The sequence below is a fragment of the Lissotriton vulgaris genome, chromosome 7 (genome assembly GCF_964263255.1).
Source record: "Lissotriton vulgaris chromosome 7, aLisVul1.2, whole genome shotgun sequence".
NCBI lineage: Eukaryota > Metazoa > Chordata > Amphibia > Caudata > Salamandridae > Lissotriton > Lissotriton vulgaris.
This window is the reverse complement of record NC_141695.1, coordinates 859,248,537-859,267,494: the sequence shown is the minus strand read 5'-3', so window position 1 is coordinate 859,267,494 and position 18,958 is coordinate 859,248,537. Positions and strand designations below refer to the sequence as shown.

At 50.5% G+C, this 18,958-nt stretch overlaps 1 protein-coding gene across 2 annotated transcripts in view; it reads left to right on the top strand.

Annotated features, from left to right (window-relative positions):
• Window positions 1-18,958, top strand: part of MRPL22 (mitochondrial ribosomal protein L22) — a 106,601-nt gene that overhangs the window by 46,083 nt on the left and 41,560 nt on the right. For both annotated transcript variants that reach the window (XM_086931241.1, XM_086931242.1), the window contains exons 4-5: window positions 6,417-6,482; window positions 7,872-7,949. In XM_086931241.1, coding sequence (XP_086787367.1) covers window positions 6,417-6,482; window positions 7,872-7,949 — 144 coding nt within the window. The remainder of the gene's footprint in view (window positions 1-6,416; window positions 6,483-7,871; window positions 7,950-18,958) is intronic.

The following is an 18,958-nucleotide window of genomic DNA, read 5'->3' as shown; positions in this document are numbered from 1 at the left end:
CACCTGGTTAATAAATAGTAGGAAAAGGGTCGGTGCCAAAACGCACCCCTGGCGGACACCCCGCGTTACGGGAAAGTTGTCCGTCACCTGCCCCTGTCTCCCCCACCTCACTTTAGCAAAATTGCCCTCGTGCAATCTTACCAGTTCGGACGGCAATCCTAACTTACCCAGGACAGCCCAAAACTTTGCCCTAGGCACAAGATCAAAAGCGGACTTAAGGTCCACAAAGGCAGCGTAGATGGACCCTCCGCCCATGTATCTTAAACCCTACGCCGCCGTTAATGACATGCAGAATTACTTTGTGTTGTCTCAATGCAGGGTGCATTCCCAGACACACTCCTCATTCTCGCCCTTCACTTTCACGCTCACCCTGCACTCACAGCGATCACAATGCAATCACACTGATCACCATGCACTCACACCTTTTACCCGCTCACCTTGCACTCACAGTGGTCACTCTGCACTCACAAAGCACTTGCGCTGTGTACCCTGTACCTCACCCTGCAGTCCCACGAGTACACTGCTCACCCTGCACTCATGTGACACTACACTCAGCTGTCCCCCTCACTGATCAATCTGCAATCTCACTCAAATAAGCCCATCACTAACCATGCATGAATTCGTCCCACTCTTCACTTACATCTGCACCCAAAATCATATGGTCACCTCACTCACCCTGCAGTCACTCCTCTTACCTTACTCTCACACCGTCACATTGCTCACCGTGCACCTACATGGGCACTCCTGCCACCCACACAGTGCAGAGGGTTAGTGTGCCTGCTACAAAGAATGTGTACCATGCAGATCACAGACCTGAGTGTGAGTAAACTATGAGTAGCGCTACACAGAAAATTAACTGTTTGTCAGAAAAAGAGAGATGAGGTGCATTGTTGGTGAGTGGTAATGAGGGAATTTATGGAAAAGGAGGAAATGGTGGAGGAGGCACCAAAAAGACTGTTGCACCGTGTGCGACCAGTTCTAGGGCTAGCACTGGCTGCGAGTGTTAGACCCCAGTGGCGACTCCTCCGCTCTGGCGGAGGACCATTGCCTCACTGCTTTTGAGCAGTGGAAAGGAAATATAAAATGATAATAACTGTAAGTTATTATCATTTTATGTTTCCTTTGTGGGCGAGTAGGGCTACTCTGTCAGGGAGCTGGGCGGGGGAGGAGTGGTATGCCCACTCCCAAGTGCGCAATGACTGTTTGGTCGGCCCTCTCAGGCCGCCCGAACAGTCATGCACACTCTCCTCTTCTCCTTCTCCTCTTCTCCATGCAGGCTGCATTACAGCCTGCATGGAGAACATGCCCACACCTACAGCCCTTGGTTGAGCGCCATGTCACAGCACTCAGACCAATCGCAACGCTTATATATACACACACACCCATTACCCCCCCCCCCCCCTCCACTAAAAAAAGAAGTGGGGGACTAACCAAGCTAGGCAGGGGACTAACCAAGCTAGGCAGTATGCACGTGACATCGCGGCGCATGACATCACACATAGCATCACAAGAATTGACATCCTAGAAAGTGGCATCACAAGCTAGACTTTACAGGAAGTGGCATCACAAGAAGTGACATCAGATCTAAAGCCCTCACATATATGTTTAGCATGTCTATTATGTGTATGTTTGAGCGCATCGCGAGGATAATAGCACTGTGAGCTATGGAAGATGATATGTGACTTCTACACCTTGCAATCCCCCAGTTTTATGTAACACATCCTGTACATTAATTTACAAACGTATATATTTTATTGTACATGTAATATGCACGCGTTGATAAAATGCGCTCTGACACCCTGCATTGGGATTAGTAGGGCTATACAAAAAAAATAGTGGTAATTAAATTATTTCAACCCCTCCTCAGGTGTGGTAAGTTCTCTATATAAATGCAATTTGCTTTGTGTAAATACTGGGAAAGACCAACACAGCTGACATTCTTCCAGTCCATGCATATCTCCTAAACAGGGACTGAACAAAGTGAAAAGCTGCCTCTCTTAAGTATGTGCAAAGTGCTAACAAGGTGTGAGCCTTTGTTTCCCCTCCACTTCATTTGCATCAGGTGTGATGCTCCTGACTGCTTCCAGCCAGGAGACTCGAACAAAAAAAGGAGGCCCTATGACCCCTCAAATTCGGCCTTTGATATGGGGCCAGCAGGAGTCTTAAATAAGAAATCCCTGTTCCCGCCTGCATGTTATTGCTTGTTGCAGATAAAAAGCAGACAAAGGGCAGGTGCTGCTGAACGTTTCCTGGTGTTTGGCAGTTACACCGGGACAAGTTCACTGAGGCCCAAATTCTTGTCTGGGTGGACGGTGTTCACCTTGTGAAGATAGTGGGTGGACACCATCCATTCGCGTGTACCCCCGACTCGTGCCCTGTATGCATGTATGTGTGTGTGTGTGTGTGTGTGTGTGTGCATGTGTATGTGTGTGTATATATATATAAATATATATATATATATATATAATATATATATTCTACTTACCTGTGAAATACTTAAATGTTCGTGATAAGGGCAATCTCGTTGTAAAAGCTTTAGTGGTAAAGGCATGCATTGTAAAGCCTGCATTGTTAGGGAATGCGTGGTTCCGACCACTTTGTAAAGGCTGTTTTCCCTCATATAGTCTTGTCTATGGTCTCTGTAGACATTGCCGTTCGTCTGTGTGCATACTTTGCCCACACTACTCCATACTCTGCCCTCTCTCTTCCATGCTCTGCCCACCCTATGATCTGCATGGTCTCCACCATGCTCTGCATCCCACCTGCCATCTCTAACAAGTTCTGCACCGCCTCTACCCTACGTCACACTTCACCTTTCAACGCGCTTCCTTTGTCATGTGCTACACACTCTTAGATGCTTTACACACCTAACACACTACCCTTGATATTCTACGTAGTCCCTCAAGCACCTTGCAAAATACATTTGAGATTCTAGGCAGCCCCTCAGGGACAGACTGCACATGGTGGAGCATGCAGTCATCATTTGCGCATCATCCGTCTCTTGTTTGTTCTTAACTGTGTTGTGCACTTTCATGCTCACCAACGCTATAAAATTGGAGTTCTCCAACTTCGACAAAAACTTGTGGGTTCCCCACTCTATATAGAGTTCAGGAAAATGCTGAGCAGTCGCCGGCAGAGCCTCCATTGGCTCTTCTGGTGGCAACTCTTGACCCATCGGAAGCAAAACAACAGGGTCACGTCACAGTGAAGGTAATCCCTCCCTTTTTAAAGCAGGATGACTGCCATTCATTTTCCCTGTCCCTGTGTGGCTAGCAATAATGACTATTGGTCCCAACGTGCACGAAAAAAGCTCCTGGTGCATCAAGAACATTAGTTTTGTTTTCAAGAAACAAACTCGCCTTTTGAGATTTTATTACTTGAAAATAAAATGGTTTGCTGAGAGGGTGCTTTGAACATGGCAAACTCCGCTGCTGTGAAAAGGAACCCCCGCAGTGGTACCTCCTTTCACAGTGAGGGAGGCGGGGATCTCTAAATATGACCGCTTGTCCTCCACCAGAGTGGTGGAAGTCCTAATCTCTGCCCCCTGACTGGACACCGGATCACCCGCCATGGCATATATAAAGCCCTAGCTCAGCAAGCCTCAGCCCACAGACTGCAAACAATAAGACACACACTGGACACCCCGCTTCACTTACATACTATTCATGCCTTGTCAGTCCAACAGTAGTCCACTGGCATCTTTGCACCTGTATTTTTAGGCGCTGACCCCTCTATTAATTTTTGTTGCATGCAGCGAGTCATCCTGTTCTCCTCCACTGTCTCTACACACCCTCAGACATTGTTAACTATGAGCTGCTACCCATCAGCCCCGCCCTTCATGGCTCCCGCCTCACACACATAACTGAGATACACACTACACACATAAATCAAGGCATGCAACCCTGCTGAACTCTAGCCATGCCTTGTCTACCTGCAACACCTCCGCTGCAAGCTAACCATGATACACTGCACACACACACTGCACAGTTCCCAGCACACCAACCGCAGTGCTCTGATCAACTCCGGCCATGCTCTGCACACCCTTCTCAACTTGCTTCACGCCCTTTATCGCACTCTGCATGCCCTCCATCACTCCGTGTATGCCCAGCCATGACCTGCACCCCCCTCTGCCTCATTCTGCACCACCTGCCACACTCCCTACATCATTCAGCATGCTTGGTATATCCAGCAGCGAGGTATAAGATAATTCCACCAGACTATTCAATCCCTACACTGCAGGTTGAGATACCTCAGCCATATTCTGAGATACTCGGCCGGGTTCTGAAATATCCCAGACACAGTCACATTCTCAAGCATGTTGTACATGCCAACCACCATGTGCGCGCACTCCGAAATACACACACAGTCCTAGTATACACATACTAAACCATGCTGTGCATAGCATCTCCATACAATGTCTCACCCACTGACTGCTTTGAGAGTAAGTTGTACACCGCAAACCTCCTGGCCATGCTCCCCACGCTCCTCCTGCCTGCCTTTCCAGCCAACTCTGACCACCCTTTAGCCCCAGTGTGCATCCACAGTCGTGATCATCCTATGCAGTCCATTTGGTATAGTATGTAGAATTCGAATCGCAATTCAGTTGTTATTTTTTATAGAATGTAATGAGAAATTTGCATAACTAAACTTGGTGGGGTAATAATCAAGCACAAGAAACGTGTCCCTTCGATTTGCTACTATTAGCCACTAATCGTGAGCACCTAGAGTTTTGCCACTCTATAATCTCTGTGCTCAGATGGACAATATCAAGAGAGCACTGGCAAGGTGATCATAGCCATTGAACCTCTGACCTAAGACTGGCTCACCAGTTTTGTCAGTTCTGTTATCCCTGACAAATGGTGAATTGAGGTCTGCCACGCTATCTGCAGAGGCACAGTGGGGAGCTTAACCATTTCAGGCAGTACACGTGTTTCTGGTCGTTTTAGATGAGAGCTGAAGTTTTGTCTTTTTTCAAATGCCAAAACTTTAGCTAACATTTGGCTGTTGAGTTATAAGGGAAAAGGGTCAGGTTTTTTTTGTAAGGGTACATTATGTTTAAATCTTTTTTTGCCTTCTTTCCTTCCTGAAAAAAAGATACATTAGTATTGCACCGAAGTGTCTTTGTCCTTTCTATTAATGCATCATTTTGTTTTATTTGTAAATATATTTTCTTAATTGCAATAACCTAGACATACTATCAGAAATTAAAGCACCGCAGGAGATTCCTGGCAACCTGGGGATTCATTCTCATGGTCTGCAAGCTAACACCAGAGAACCCTGTGCTAACTAAGAGTTACTGAGCCAAATTGTCATGTCTGACCCTCCCTTAACTCTCTTCAGCTCTGGACTTTATAGGAGTATGTATTGAGTGGTGTGTTTGGGAGAAAAAGTAAAGATCTGTCTGCAGCCTCTGTATGATGAGTGAAAAACTAGTAGCCAACTGCTTATTTCTGTGGCAGACCTTGCTCCTGTACCAATGTACTCCTTGATTTCAAACTCACTGTTGGTCTAGAGCCCGTCGAAATACCTGCAGTGGGTCCTCACGGAAGGTATTTCGACGGGCTCTACAGTTATATGACAATGCATCTATAACCAGCTCCCTCACGGTCTCCATGGGGCGAAACTTCAGTTAGTTTCCCCCAAATTTATTTTGCTTGCAAAAAAGGCTGTAAGGGTGCGGAATCGTAAGTACACGGTCTGGCAATTTGGTGAATCAGGGTAGGGTGCGCCTTAGCGTGCGCAGACCTCCTGGTTCATAAACCTGGTCCTGAAGAAAACCTTGCGCTATTATTTTTAAAGGTTGAAACATGTTGACCATATTTTCACGAAAGCACTGATACTTCCTGGTCAATTAAGCCAATATAAGTATCTCACTTGGTTTTAACTGTGTCTTGTGACTCCAAATAACATTTTTAGAGAGTACAACAAAGATATTTTTAACTCACTCACTTACAATGCTTTCACACTTTCAAAAAACCCAGCTCCGCTGTAGTTACAGGCGTCGAAGCACAACCAAGTGGCACTCTGCTACTTGGGTGGACCCCGATGATGAAGCATGTCACCAACTAGGTTGGTGAGTGATGGGGTCTCTTAAATAAAGAAAGAATCCTTTCTTTACTGTATCTCTCTCCATTTCTACAAATCACTAGGACGCTGTGACCTGGGGATACTCCCTCCTAAACTATGCCTCTCCAAGCAAGAGGACCAGCCTACTCTAGTCGATGATCAGCTGCCTGCCCGACTCCTAGTAGTCCATGTACAATAATGTGTATATATAATTCGTTTTTTTGTTTGTATCGTACTGCCATTGTCCTAGACTCACTCCTCATAACAATGCTCACTCGCCACTCGTGTATATAACCACACAGCTGAAAGCCTTATATATATCTTCAAAATATCTTCCTTTCTCTTCCCAGGAAATATTTCATTGCCGAAAGCAAATTAAATACAGCAAAGATAAGATGTGGTACTTGGCAAAAATGGTAAGATGCTGTGTTTCTATTTCAAAGGAGTTTGCAGGGTGATACACTTGTGGGTAGGATAAAGTATTGCCTGTCATTAAATGTGTCTCCCTCACCTAGTTCCAAAGTGTGCTTGTGTTTAATTGCAGTATCAAGACTTTCTTATGAGTCAAGAGAGTCTGATGTTTTGAGTGGTTTATTTATTTATATTTCTTGTAGGGAGGGGCTTAAAGGGGCATTGAATGATAAAAAATGAGGCGCGATGGTCTGGACTCTGGAGGACCACATTTCTGCACTCTTGTGGGCCACAGTGCATATTTCTCGATTGTGTATGCAAGTAGTGAAAAGAGACTGCATGGTGTAGCATGCCTCGTTAGTGAGCAAGTAGCAAGGCCGGTAGTATGTAACTGGTTTGCCCATTTGGCTTACAGGCTATCCGAGATCCAGTTGACCCAAATGCCACACTTGCTTCTCCCCCTACCCTCCCCCTGAAGTCTGTGGGTTTGCAGAGTATATTGATACTAAATGACCTTGAATCTGTAATGCTCCTTGACCTTCCTGAGCAGGGCTGGTAACCGCTAGGCGCTGTAATGTAACATGAACTATTGGGGAGCGCTTTATTTTGCTGTGGTTTCTGTCTGTCTGACCAGCACCATATGCACCTTACAATCTGGGGGGATGATGTGGCGTAACGGCCAGAGCTGCCGACTTTGTCGCTGGGGAAGCAGGTTCAAGCCTCGGTGTTGGCTCAACATCCTGTGATTCTGGGCAAATCACTTGAATGTGTCCTTGTTTAACGTAACTGGTGCTCATGTAAGGCACTCCAATACCTTCGGGTCGAGTTCGCGCTATATAAAACTGCTAAAGAAAATCTGCTCAAACACCTAGAGATTTGCTGTGTGTTCTACAAAATACATTCACCCATGTACTTCAGTAGGTGGTCCTTAGAAGCTATGTGCAAGGGGTGTAGAGTGAGGTACATTCCTTAGCTCAAGGCTAGTAAGTTGGGTGTCCGTTCCCACACTCAACACTGCCTACTCGATCTTAGGAAAATTGATTTACTTTATTAAGAATTGTAAAATCTCTCCTGAGATCTGTATTCCTTGCGTCCATGGGAAGCAACAAATAGCCTGACTGGTTTCTAAATAAATGACGCGTAAGACACCTGAAAGGCAGGTGAGCGATAGTTGTATGGCAATCATTGTAGGGCCCAGGCCGGTTCATGAAACCCTAGTGCAGCTTGGAGGGCCAGATCATCTCCTTGCTTGGGGTCCCATCTTGTGTAAAACGAGCTACATTTTTTGCAGTGAAACACCTATGTATTGTCTTTAGTGTGGATGAAAGTTGTGCTCAGATTGGTATGTTGCTTTATAATAGCTTGCTAATAAATGCTTGTCCTCATATTTGCAGATTCGGGGCATGTCCATTGACCAGGCACTCGCTCAACTTGAGTTTAATGACAAGAAAGGGGCTAAAATCATGCGAGAGGTGAGTGGCTGATAGATCTCTCTTTGAGGATACATTTTATCTTTTGCTTGATCAGGAAGAGAGGTTACCTTCTGTATACCATCTCCTAGTAGAGGAATAGAGTCGTGGGTGTGCTTTAAGCGTCCAGGTTAAGCCCCAAAGTGTCTGACCTCTAAATGGTAATGCTGTTGGGTGATTCTAGTGGTTACAATCATCTCTGATTGGGCCCACTGCGACCAGGCTGTGCTGGATCATGAGAGTTGAGTGACTGTGCACTGTGGTATTCCGATTCAACCCTGAATGTGCAAACCTCTGTTGCGGTCTCATATGGTCAAGAGCATCTCTCCCTCAACCTTATTCTCTCCCCATGTATTTCTCCATATATTTGTTGCCTGATTCCTTATTACTCCCTCATACTTTCTCATCCTATCAATCTTTCCACTTACCCTTTAAGTCTTTCCACTCTCCCACACCTATGTCTCATTTCTTCTATTTATACTACCCTCCACCCAGTCTTATTTTTCAATCACATATTTGCTTTTTTTCTCCAATTTCTACCTTTTTCTCTCTGGTTGCCTTCATCACCCTCTTGACTCTCCCTCCCCTCATTTCGTTTAACTCCATCACTTCCTGTCTTTTGTCTTTCAGTCTCCTCTTTCCTTCATCTCATTTTCCTCTCTTCCTTGTTCTTCTGTGACTTATACTGCTTCTCCACTTTGCTAGTTTTCCTTCTAGCTTCTTTGTGTTTTTGCTTCACTCGTTACCCTCTGTCTTCCAGAGCATGAGGCATTTTGTTAAGGTTCTGGGGCAGTCTGAGGATCCTGGGCCGTACCTAGTTATTTATAAAGTGTCCTGTTGCCTCAGTATATTTGCACTCCAAATTGGATAGCCAATGGGCTCCCTTTACACACTTAACTCTCTCAGGACAGTAAGTGCAGCAATTCCATGCTTACTCCAAGAGGTGGAGGGGATTAAAGTAGAGAATCAGGTCTGTGTGCCACAATAGATAATACTCAATAACTAGAACTTCCTTCCACCGAACACTGGAATTTCACTTCATGTTAAGCTTGTTGGCCAGTGCTATCATAATGGAGTATGCTTTGGATTGACTAAAGTGATTTTGGATGCGTTCATGTGTCTTAGAAACGTATAGAGGTGAATGGTGGGATTCAAGAAAATATACTGGTACCCAAGTGGCAGATATACAGATACCAAAGTTGTTTTTGTAGTAGCTGTCTTCAAAATAAATACAAATGCCCTGATCCAAGACCCTTAATTAAAACAACACATCTCCCCTTCTCCCCACATGAATAGTATTGGGTGCTCCTGGTAAGGACCTTGGTCATGCAAAGTCTTGTCACTGGTGCCCGTTCAAGGGATCTGGGGCATTTATTCGCATTCAGGGGCCAACTGGTCCCTTTGCTTGTGATGGAGACAAGTAGAATATAGTTCCCACCACGAGTTCCAAAGATGCCTTTCCTACGGGTGCCTGGAACTTACAATCTACCGGTTGCAGTTTACATTTCCTGCTGATGGGATGCCCCCAGGTACTTGGGACATCCTTAGCAAGTCTCAGTGGCACCAATTACCTCTGGTCAGATTGGAGGAACGGGTGACTTAGACGTTAATTAGAAATATCTCTGGAACCATACAGTCAAAACAGTGGTTCAAATGATTTAGGATTCGAGCAAACTCCTCCAGCTGATGGAACCAGATCCCATGCAAACTCTCCCCTGGTTCCTTTGACGGTGGGAGGTAGCTAGGTACAGGCATTCCATGGGGCGGTTTGAGATGATGCATACTCAACATTCTTGATGTTGAATGCACGGAAGCAGGTCCTCTGTATGGATGTTTTGTTATCATTGCTTTTCTAGGTTATCTAGGCCAGTGCAAGCGTTGAATTAGTATAGTGAAACATGCATGTACATTTTAAGTGGTGGATAGGTTAGTCAGTTATTTGGATTCGGAAGGACAGCAGAAGGATAGAGGAGGAAAAAGGTTTGTATGTATATAACGCTTGTTACCCCTGATGGGATGTTGACACACACTATTCAGGAAGCCCATAAAGGATTTGTGGTGAAATAATATGGTGAAATATGAAGTAATTTGAGTAGTGGGTATGTTATTCAGTTATTTGGGTAGAGAAGGGTAGGTGGCGGGATAGAAGAGGGAAAGAGGTTTGTATTTATATAGCGCTTGCTACACCTGATGGGGTTTTGAAGCTGAAGTAGCACGCTACTCTGGAACCCATCAGGATTATTGTAGAATTAGTATAGTGAAGCATGAAAGTAATTTTAGTAGCGGATATGTTAGTCAGTTATTTGGATCGAGAAGGGTTGGGGAGAGGTAGAAAAGAGGGAAGAGTTTAGAAAGTTTTTTTTAGGGGATTGGTATAGTAAAGTGGTGTCAGATGATGCAAGGAGGGGTAAGGTAGTAGAGTCTAGAAAGGGTTATTTTGGGAATCATAGTAGTGGTATGGGGTTTGGGATAAATGAGAGTGGATGTAGAGGATATATTGATAGATGTATAGGATGAGAGATAGGGTAGTGCATTGGAAAGAGTAGTAGAAAGAAGTTTTAGATGAGTCAGAAGGTTGGGCTAGAAGATATATTGAGCGAAGTATAGGCTGAGAAATAGGGTAGTGCATTGAAATGCTAAATTAGAAGAAAGTGATAAATATATAGATCAATAAGTACATTGAAAGTATGTAGATACATAAAGGAGGTAAGTATATTGGGCAGCATTTCTGGCCCTGGTCAGTCTCGAACAGGCAACTGCCCTTGTCCTCTCTGCCCTTAGCCTCGACGCCCGGGCTGAGACGTTCTAACCCTGGCCTTTTATAGCCCTAGTAATCAGGTGACCCCTTCAGCCAATGGGAACCCTAGCCCCAACACTATCTAATCACACTAGCCCTAAAATCTAGAACCAATAGGAGACTATGACCTGTCATTAAGAGTGCCTGAGATCTTTAGTTTGATCTAGGTGTCATTAGCATAAATACAAATGTTGCACCCATGCGGCTAGATGAACACAGTCAATGGAGCCACAAATGTTGCATAGCAGTGGGGACCACATTCATCCTAGAGTGACCCTGCAGTGTGTAGCCCAGACTGATTTTTTTTTTTTTTTTAAGACGTTTATTATTGTTCAAAGGTGCAATACATATAGCAAAGCCTACAACCCTGCGGGCCGTCTGCAACAAGGCGATGGATCTTGAGGGTAAGGGTTTACAGGGGAAGGTGCTCCATTGTACCTTACTTTTCTTCAGTGAGCTAGTCTTCAGGTATTTTGGTCTTATCACACTTGTTCAGCACACAATTAGTCCTGTAAGTGACGTCTTATTTTTCATTTTTTCTATAAATAAACCGTTAACTCTGCAAACAAAACAGAACAGTTCGTTTCGGTGTGTCCCATTTTTTTTCGTAGCTGCGCTGCCTCGTGCCCTTCCGGCGTGCACGGCACCAAGACCCACTGAACGGAGCAGTGATCACTGAGGACGTGCCAGTGAAGCAGGGGGCTATTGGTGTGTGTGCACAGTTTGCCTTAGACCTGATGTAGGACAGCCTTAGTGTGCAGTAGGGCCTCACTGGTTGTCGGCCTAGTGTGTGGTGCGCTTAGCAGACGGATGGTGTAGCCTAGCTGCGGTTTCGGAAGATGCTGCCCGCGCCCGGTCTCGCGGCCGGACACGTGGCCAGTTGCATCTTTCTAATGTGGCGTGGAAGGGGGTTATGGCTACAGCTGGAAAGCAGGAGTCCGAAACCGTAAACATGGGAATACGTGAGGGGTGAAGAGTGAAGAGGGGGGTGGGGGGGGAGTGTACTCGTGGGATCGGTGTCGGAGGGGAGGTGCTGGGGGCAGGTTTCGAGTCGACGCATGCTAGAGAGCCCTCGTGTGGGTAGCTGGCTGTGTCAATAGCCTGCGCGCCTGAGGGCTGGTGACACGCTCGGGGGGGGGAGGGGGGATGCGATGTGTAGCCCTGTCCACTAAGCTGCCACTCCTGCTGTGCCCGCCCATCTTAGCGGTCTCTATGTGAGTCCTCTAGCCGTGCCCTCCCTCTTTAGGGACCCCAGGATATCCTCCCAGAGCTGTGCGATCGGGAACTGCCTCAAGCCCGCAATCTCCTCCCGGCGTAGCGCCGTGCCTTCTGCTCTAGCCCAGTTAGTGAAGGATGCATACCAGTGTGCGGGGGTCGGTGGTTCCCTTCTCTTCCAGTGCCTAGTGAGCAGTCGTTTGGCTGTGATGAGGCCCAGATCCCAGAACCGAGCTTGCGTTTTATTTAGTTTAGTCCTCTTGTATAGCCCAAGTACACATGCCTCCCACGTGTGAGGTAACCCCGGGCCTGTGCTATGTGTCAGTAGAGATGTCACCTCCCCCCAGTATGTGGCCAGAGATGGGCAGTGCCAGAGCATATGCAAGATGTCTGCGCCTAGCAGGTCGCATCTGGGGCAGGCGGCGGTGTTGGTCATGAAGTATCTATTGATTCTGTCTGGCGATAAGTACGCCTGGTGCAGTATGTACTGTAAACAACACGGGTTAACCCAAGAAGCATTCACTTGGGTCGAAACGTCGACACTTCCTGTTTGCATTCAGCCTCCTTCCACATTTATCATTTGTGATTTTATTTGAGGCATGATTAATTGATCTAGTTTAAAATTATTTGTTTGCCATTGTGTTAATTTAGCACAGCTGTTGGTACATTTCGGTCTTAGTGACCAATGTTCTAGTTTCTATACTTTCACCAGTCCAGCACCATCCCTCTCCTTTTCCTTCTTTTAGGGGCATTCAATGCGATTGACTATGTATTTAATTTTATGACATTTTTTTTAACTACACGTTGTGATTAAAAACAATGCTGTTATAAGTATCCTTGTATGTATTTAATTGTTGTTTAGTGACTTGTGTTTCATCTGGGACCACTTTGTCTGTACTGGTGCAGTATGTACAGCTGAATGGTTCGGAAGCGGGAGTTGCGTGGGATGTTCACAGGGCTGGCCAGAACCAGGTTCCATTCCTTATCCGTCCAGTCCCTCCCGCGGTGGGCTGCCCATTTGTCCCTGATCGGTTGTGTGGGTCTTTGTGTGTGCATGAGGAGTGCCTGTGCCAGCCAGTGTATAATGTGTGAGCCTCTGCCCATAACATGCAGGTACTGTATTAGGTGATGAATCGGTGGCTCATCTTGGATATCCCCCCCAGGACTCCGTATACGCCCGCAGTACAGACGCGTGGAGCAGGAATTGCCCCGCCGGCAGACCTGTGCCCTCCGACAATTCCGCGAATGGGAGCAGGGCCCCGTCTGCATGCAGGTCACCCATGGTCTCCACTCCAGCTGCGGTCCAGTGCTCCAGATTACGTGGTGTCACCATCCCACCCCTCCGGGGGGTGCCCATCAGGGGGAGGGCAGGGGCATACGGCCTGACATTCTGCATCAGTTTCAGGCTACGGATGAAGCATTTACAGGCCACAGCCACGTGCAAGGGTAGAGGGCGGGGTCCCTTGGTCAGTGGGTGAAACAAGGCGCATACCTGTGGGTGAGTCCACTGGTAATCTGCGGTGGCTGTGTCGTCGAGATGTGAGCTGCTGAGCCAGTACGTCACCCATTGTAGCTGCGCAGCCACGTAATATAGCTCCATGTTGGGGACTGCCAGCCCTCCCTCCGCAGTCGGGGAGTACAGCTTCGCCAGGGCCACGCGGGGGCGTCCTGCGTTCCAGATCAAGCCGCGGAGCATTGATTCCAGGTCGCGGAATATCCTTGTGGGAACATACTGTGGGATATTTGCAAAGTGGTATAGTAGCCTGGGCAGAGCTATCATCTTGTATAGTGCGATCCTGCTGGGCACATTCAATGACAGAGTCTTCCAGAAGGCCATCTGGGCTCGCAACGAGGAGATAGCGCGCACCAGGTTGCCCTCCATTATGCTCTGCGCGTCCCTGTAGATGTATAACCCGAGGTATTTGAATGTGGTCGGGTACCATGTGAGCCGAGTGCCCCCAAGGTGCACATCACACTCCCCCAGGTCTGGGCTGAACGAGTATGCTCCGGACTTGGTCCAGTTGACCTTGAGACCCGACACTTCCTCAAAGGTCCGGAAAATGTCCGACAGCGCGCCGGGTACCGCGGTAAGGTCCCGCACATAAAGCAGCAGGTCGTCCGCGTAAAGCGAGACTGTGTGCACTCCATCAGCCAGCGGGATCCCCCAGTCCGCTCCCCTGTCCCGTAGTAGAGCCGCCAGGGGCTCAATGGCCAGAGAGAAAAGGAGGGGTGACAGGGGGCAACCCTGTCGGGTGCCTCTGCGTACCTGCACCCTCTCCGAGAGCAGCCCGCCCGTCCTCACACGGATGCTGGGCCTCTGGTAAAGTAGTCCGACCATGTCCGCGAAGGCCTCGCCTACGCCAAATCTGTCCAGCACCGCCCCTAGATAGGGCCACTCCACGGAGTCAAAACCTTCTCAAGGTCTAATACTAGACACCCCGATCTCGGCCAGTGCCGCGTGGCTTCTTCCTGGACTCGAAAGAGGCGGCGCAGGTTACGAGAAGTGCTCCTTGCCGACATGAAACCATTCTGGTCATTATGTACCAGGGTCGGGACCTCTAGGGCCAAGCGACGGGCCAACAGGGAGGTGAAGATTTTATAGTCGGTATTCAACATGGCTAATGGCCTGTAGGACCCCATGCATGTGCCATCCCTGCCTGGCTTCAATAGTGAGACCAGGTTGGCTTCATTGAGCGAGTCCGGGAGCGCTGAATCCTCGATCGCGGTGTTATATACCTTGAGCATCTCCGGGATCAGCGTGGCTGAACATGCCTTAAAGAATTCGGCAGGTAGGCCATCCGGGCCAGGGGATTTGCCATTGGACAGAGCGAAAATGGCCTCGCGCATTTCCTCCTGGGTGAATGGTGCTCCTAGATCCCCCTGTTGCGCGTCCGTGAGGGAAGGCAGTTGAATGTCTACAAGGTAATCCGCAATGGATGCCGGGGAGGCCCTCAGTATTGATTTGTATAGGGCCTGGTAGTGCCCCACAAATGCTTGATGTATCTTGTTTTGTGTGTACACTATCTCTCCCTCAGCTGTGCGAATGGCGGACACTGGCTCCGTGCGGTTCTCCTGTCTGACTAGCCAGGCCAGTAATCTCCCGGGTTTGTCGCTGTGCTGGTGCACTCGCGTCGAGTGGGCAGCGAAATTAATGTGCCTCAGTCGTTCCAGCAATGCTGCATGTTCCGCTCGGGCCTCTTTTAGCCGGTCTCCCGTTCCACCCACCGCTTCCTGTTCCCAGCGGAGTAAGTCCGCTTCCACCCTGCGTAAATCTGCCTCTAATTTCTTCTGCATACTTCCCTGTGCGCCTAGACAGTGTCCCCGTGTCACTACCTTGAAGGCGTCCCATTCCACTCTTGGGGAGGACGCTGTGCCCGAGTTGTCTGTGAAGTATTGTGCTACGCAGGCCTGCAGGGAATCTCTAAAGGGGGCGTCCAGTAGTAAAGCAGGTTGTAATCGCCATGTAGGGATGGGCGGGTGTGGGCGTTCCCAAGCCATGTGCAGCGTGTGCGGGTTGTGGTCCGAGTGTGTCCGGCCAAGATATTGAGAGTCAGTGATGTGTGGCAGTATTTCCGTTGACACCATGTATCTGTCAAGGCGGACGTGTAGCGCGTGCGCCCCTGAGTAGTAAGAGTATATCCTGGTGTTGGGGTTGTGCGCGCGCCATGCATCTTTCAGGTCCCACTGTGCCGCCCACTGTGTGAGTGCCCTCGTGGCTCCCAAGGATGTTGCGTCCGGCCTGGGAGGGACCGAGCGGTCCTTCACAGGGTCCAGCACCGTGTTGTAGTCCCCCCCCCCCCCCCCCCCCCCCCAGTATCCAGGGGACGCCGTGCCAGGGCACCAGCTTCTCCGAAATGCGTGTCAGGAAGCCTCCCTGGTCCGTGTTTGGAGAGTAAATGGACGCCAGGACTACTGGTTGCCCGTCCATGCGGCCCTTCACCAGGACATACCTCCCCTCCGGGTCCGTGAGAACATCTGACATTGTGAAGGGAGTGCCCGGCCTTACCCACAGTAGCGCCCCACGGGCAAACGAGGAGTACTCTGTGGCATACAATTGTCCCCTCTATCTGCGCCGCAGCGCAGCCACCTCTGCCCCACATAAGTGTGTTTCTTGCAGGAGTGCAATGTGCACCTGTTGCCTTTTCAGGTAGGAGTATATTTGATATCTACGCGCAGGTGTGTGCATGCCCCTGATATTCCAAGTGCATATCTTTATCTCAGTCATTCTAGCAGTGTGTACTCCTCCCCACCATGTCTACGAACAGCAGCTCCACCAAGTACCCTTGCATCTTTTTTCCCAGCTCTCCCGCACCCACCTCCCACAGAACACTCAGCAATGTTCAGGAAGACATTAGGAAGGGGAAAAACAAAGAACAACAATAACCAACTGTGGGTGAACCCCACTAAAATGCCAAAAGGGCAGTGGTGAAACGGGCCACCGTCCATAATCTCGATTGAGAGGGACAACCTTTCTAGTCTAAGGGGTAGCGTGCGCTAAGCACGGTCTCGGCAAATAAGATGTTCAGTCAATTAAGGGGATCAAGATCCGTCCCTGAGCCTTATGTAATAAGCAACTGGTAGCCACTGTCCGCGTCCCGGTGTGTGGCGCCACTCTGCCCGTAGGGGGCCTGGCTCATGCCGGTCCCGGCAGGAGGGGGGCACGATGAGGTGCGATGTGTACCCTAATCCCCTGTCAAGAGGGGTTCCCCCCCCCACCTGGGCCTTCATTTAGAGGTGGTTAAGGATGAGTACTGGCCAAAAGACAACCCCGCCCCCATCATCCCCGCCGACCACCAGTGCCACAAAGGCAGTACTCACTGTTCCAGATGTCCATTGTCCAATCGGCAGGTAGGGGGGGGGGGGAGAGGGCGCCCCCAGCAGTGTCGGGCAGCAGCCGCGCCTCAGCGTCTAGTCCGCTTCTGCCGCCTCCCCCCCCGCCATGGCAAAAACTTCACAAATTTCTCTTGTGGAGTCAGTGAATCAGGTCAGCAGTTTGCGGTGTGACGACTGGCAGGTCCACTGAGATCTGTGAGTTCGGGATCCCATATATGGCCTCGTCCTCATCGCTGGGTGCTGCTTGTTGGCCGTCCTCGGGGATCGTCTCCTGGGAAGGTGGGTTGCTCAGCTGGGAAACCCTCCGGAGCGCATTGCGTTGTTCCTGGAGCATCTGGTCCATCGGGGGAGAGTGTTGCGACCCCTCCTCCATTCGTTGGGACTGTTGTGTTTTGTGTCTGCGGCGGCGCCGTGGCCCGCGTGTTCTGGGCCTTGCCTCACCTCCTCGAGGCTGTCTGGGTGCCGTGTCCGTGCCCCCGTCCAGCCACTCACTGACCTCCTCGGGGGTGCTGAAGAAGTAGGTATTGTCCCCCACCACCACTCTCAGTTTTGCTGGGAAGAGCAGGGAGTATTTAAGGCCTGCGGTGCGTAGCCTCAGCTTTACTTCCATGAAGTCCTGTCTTTGGCGTTGCACGTGGATGGTGTAGTCGGGAAAGAACATGATCGCTGCATTGTCTATGCGGATTTCGCCCAGTCTTCCGGCCTCCCGCAGCACCGCGTCCGGTCCCTATAGATCAGTATCCTGAAGAGCAGTGGTCTCGGGTTAGCGCCGGTGGTGTAGGGTCTCGTCGGCACTCGGTGTGCACGTTCCACTACGAAGTGGGGCGATAGTGTGCCTTCGGGTAGAAGGGTCCTAAGCCAATCTCCCACGTGCTGAGCGGGGTGGTTCCCTTCCCATTTTTCTGGGACCCCCACGAGTCTGATGTTGTTGCGTCTCGCCCTCCCTTCCGCATCCTCGGCCCTGTCCTCTAGGAACTCCACCCTGTTCAGGAGGTCCTGCACCTGCCTGTCTGTCTGGGCAACCTTGGGCTCAATCTCCTTCACCGCACCCTCCAGGGTCTTGGTCCAGTCGGATAGTTTCCTGTGATCGTCCCGTAGGAGGGTCAGGTCCACAGCGACACCATCTATTTTGGACTCCAGGGAGGTTCTGGTCTGCTGGAGTGACTGTTCCATGCGTTCCACAGCCGCCAGCAAGCTGTCCAGTCTCGTAGCTAATTGTTCGGCGGCCATTTTATTTAGTAGCTTGTCTGATTTCCCCTTTGGCGGGGCCCCACCAGTCCCGGTGCGGGTCCGCACCCCTCCGGACATGTGCAGGGGCGCCCGTCTAGCAAAGTCTTCACCTGTGCCACTCCGGCGGCACCTCCGGGGTCACACCCCCTCTGGGCGGGGGGGCCCGGTGGTCAGCAGCCGCCCCTCTGGTCGTGGCCGTCGTCGTTGTGTCCGGGGGGGGGGGGGGGGTCCGTCAGGCGAGTCTTCGCCCTCTCTCAGCACAGCTCCGCCACACCGCCCCAGTTGCAGTGGGGGCCGGGGAGGCGAGCGCGGTGTGTGGGTCCAGGGGGTCCGGGCGTCGTGTGCAGAGCTGGCCACCAGGTCCGGTCCGGGTTACAGCGCCACGTGCGCCTCACTGTCCCCCAGGCAGCCACTACCTCCGTGGGGGGGGCCCGCAGGCGGGTTCAGCGTGGAATGCACCTTCGTGTGCCCCCGGTACAGGGGGGGCGGTCGGTCCTTCTCCGGCAGTGGTGTGGCGACCAGGCTGGGGGGCCGGGCTGCCCCTCTGTGGGTCTCGGGCCCGTGGCGCCAGGCTGGGGGGCGGCCGCTTCGCGCGGGCTCCTCTGCGTCGGTAGGCGCGAGAGGGACTCACCGGGTGGTTCCGGGTTCAGCGTGGCATCCCGGGGAAGGGCCCCCTCCAGTCGGGCCGCCACCTCTCCGGCGCCTCTCCGGGATCGATCCCCGCCCCTCGGCCACTCCGGGTACGCCGCCAGGAAGCCCAGCGAGGTCTCTCCACTCGCGGGGCAACAGTCACGCGACGGCCGCGATGTGGGCGGTGGGCGCCCGTTCCCCTCTCAGTCTGGGCCTGTCGCTGGTGTCCTGTAGCGAGGCGGGGCAGTTTCCGAGCCACCGGTGGTTGCTCCCGGTGAGGCGGCTGCCGGCCAGGGGGCCTCGGATA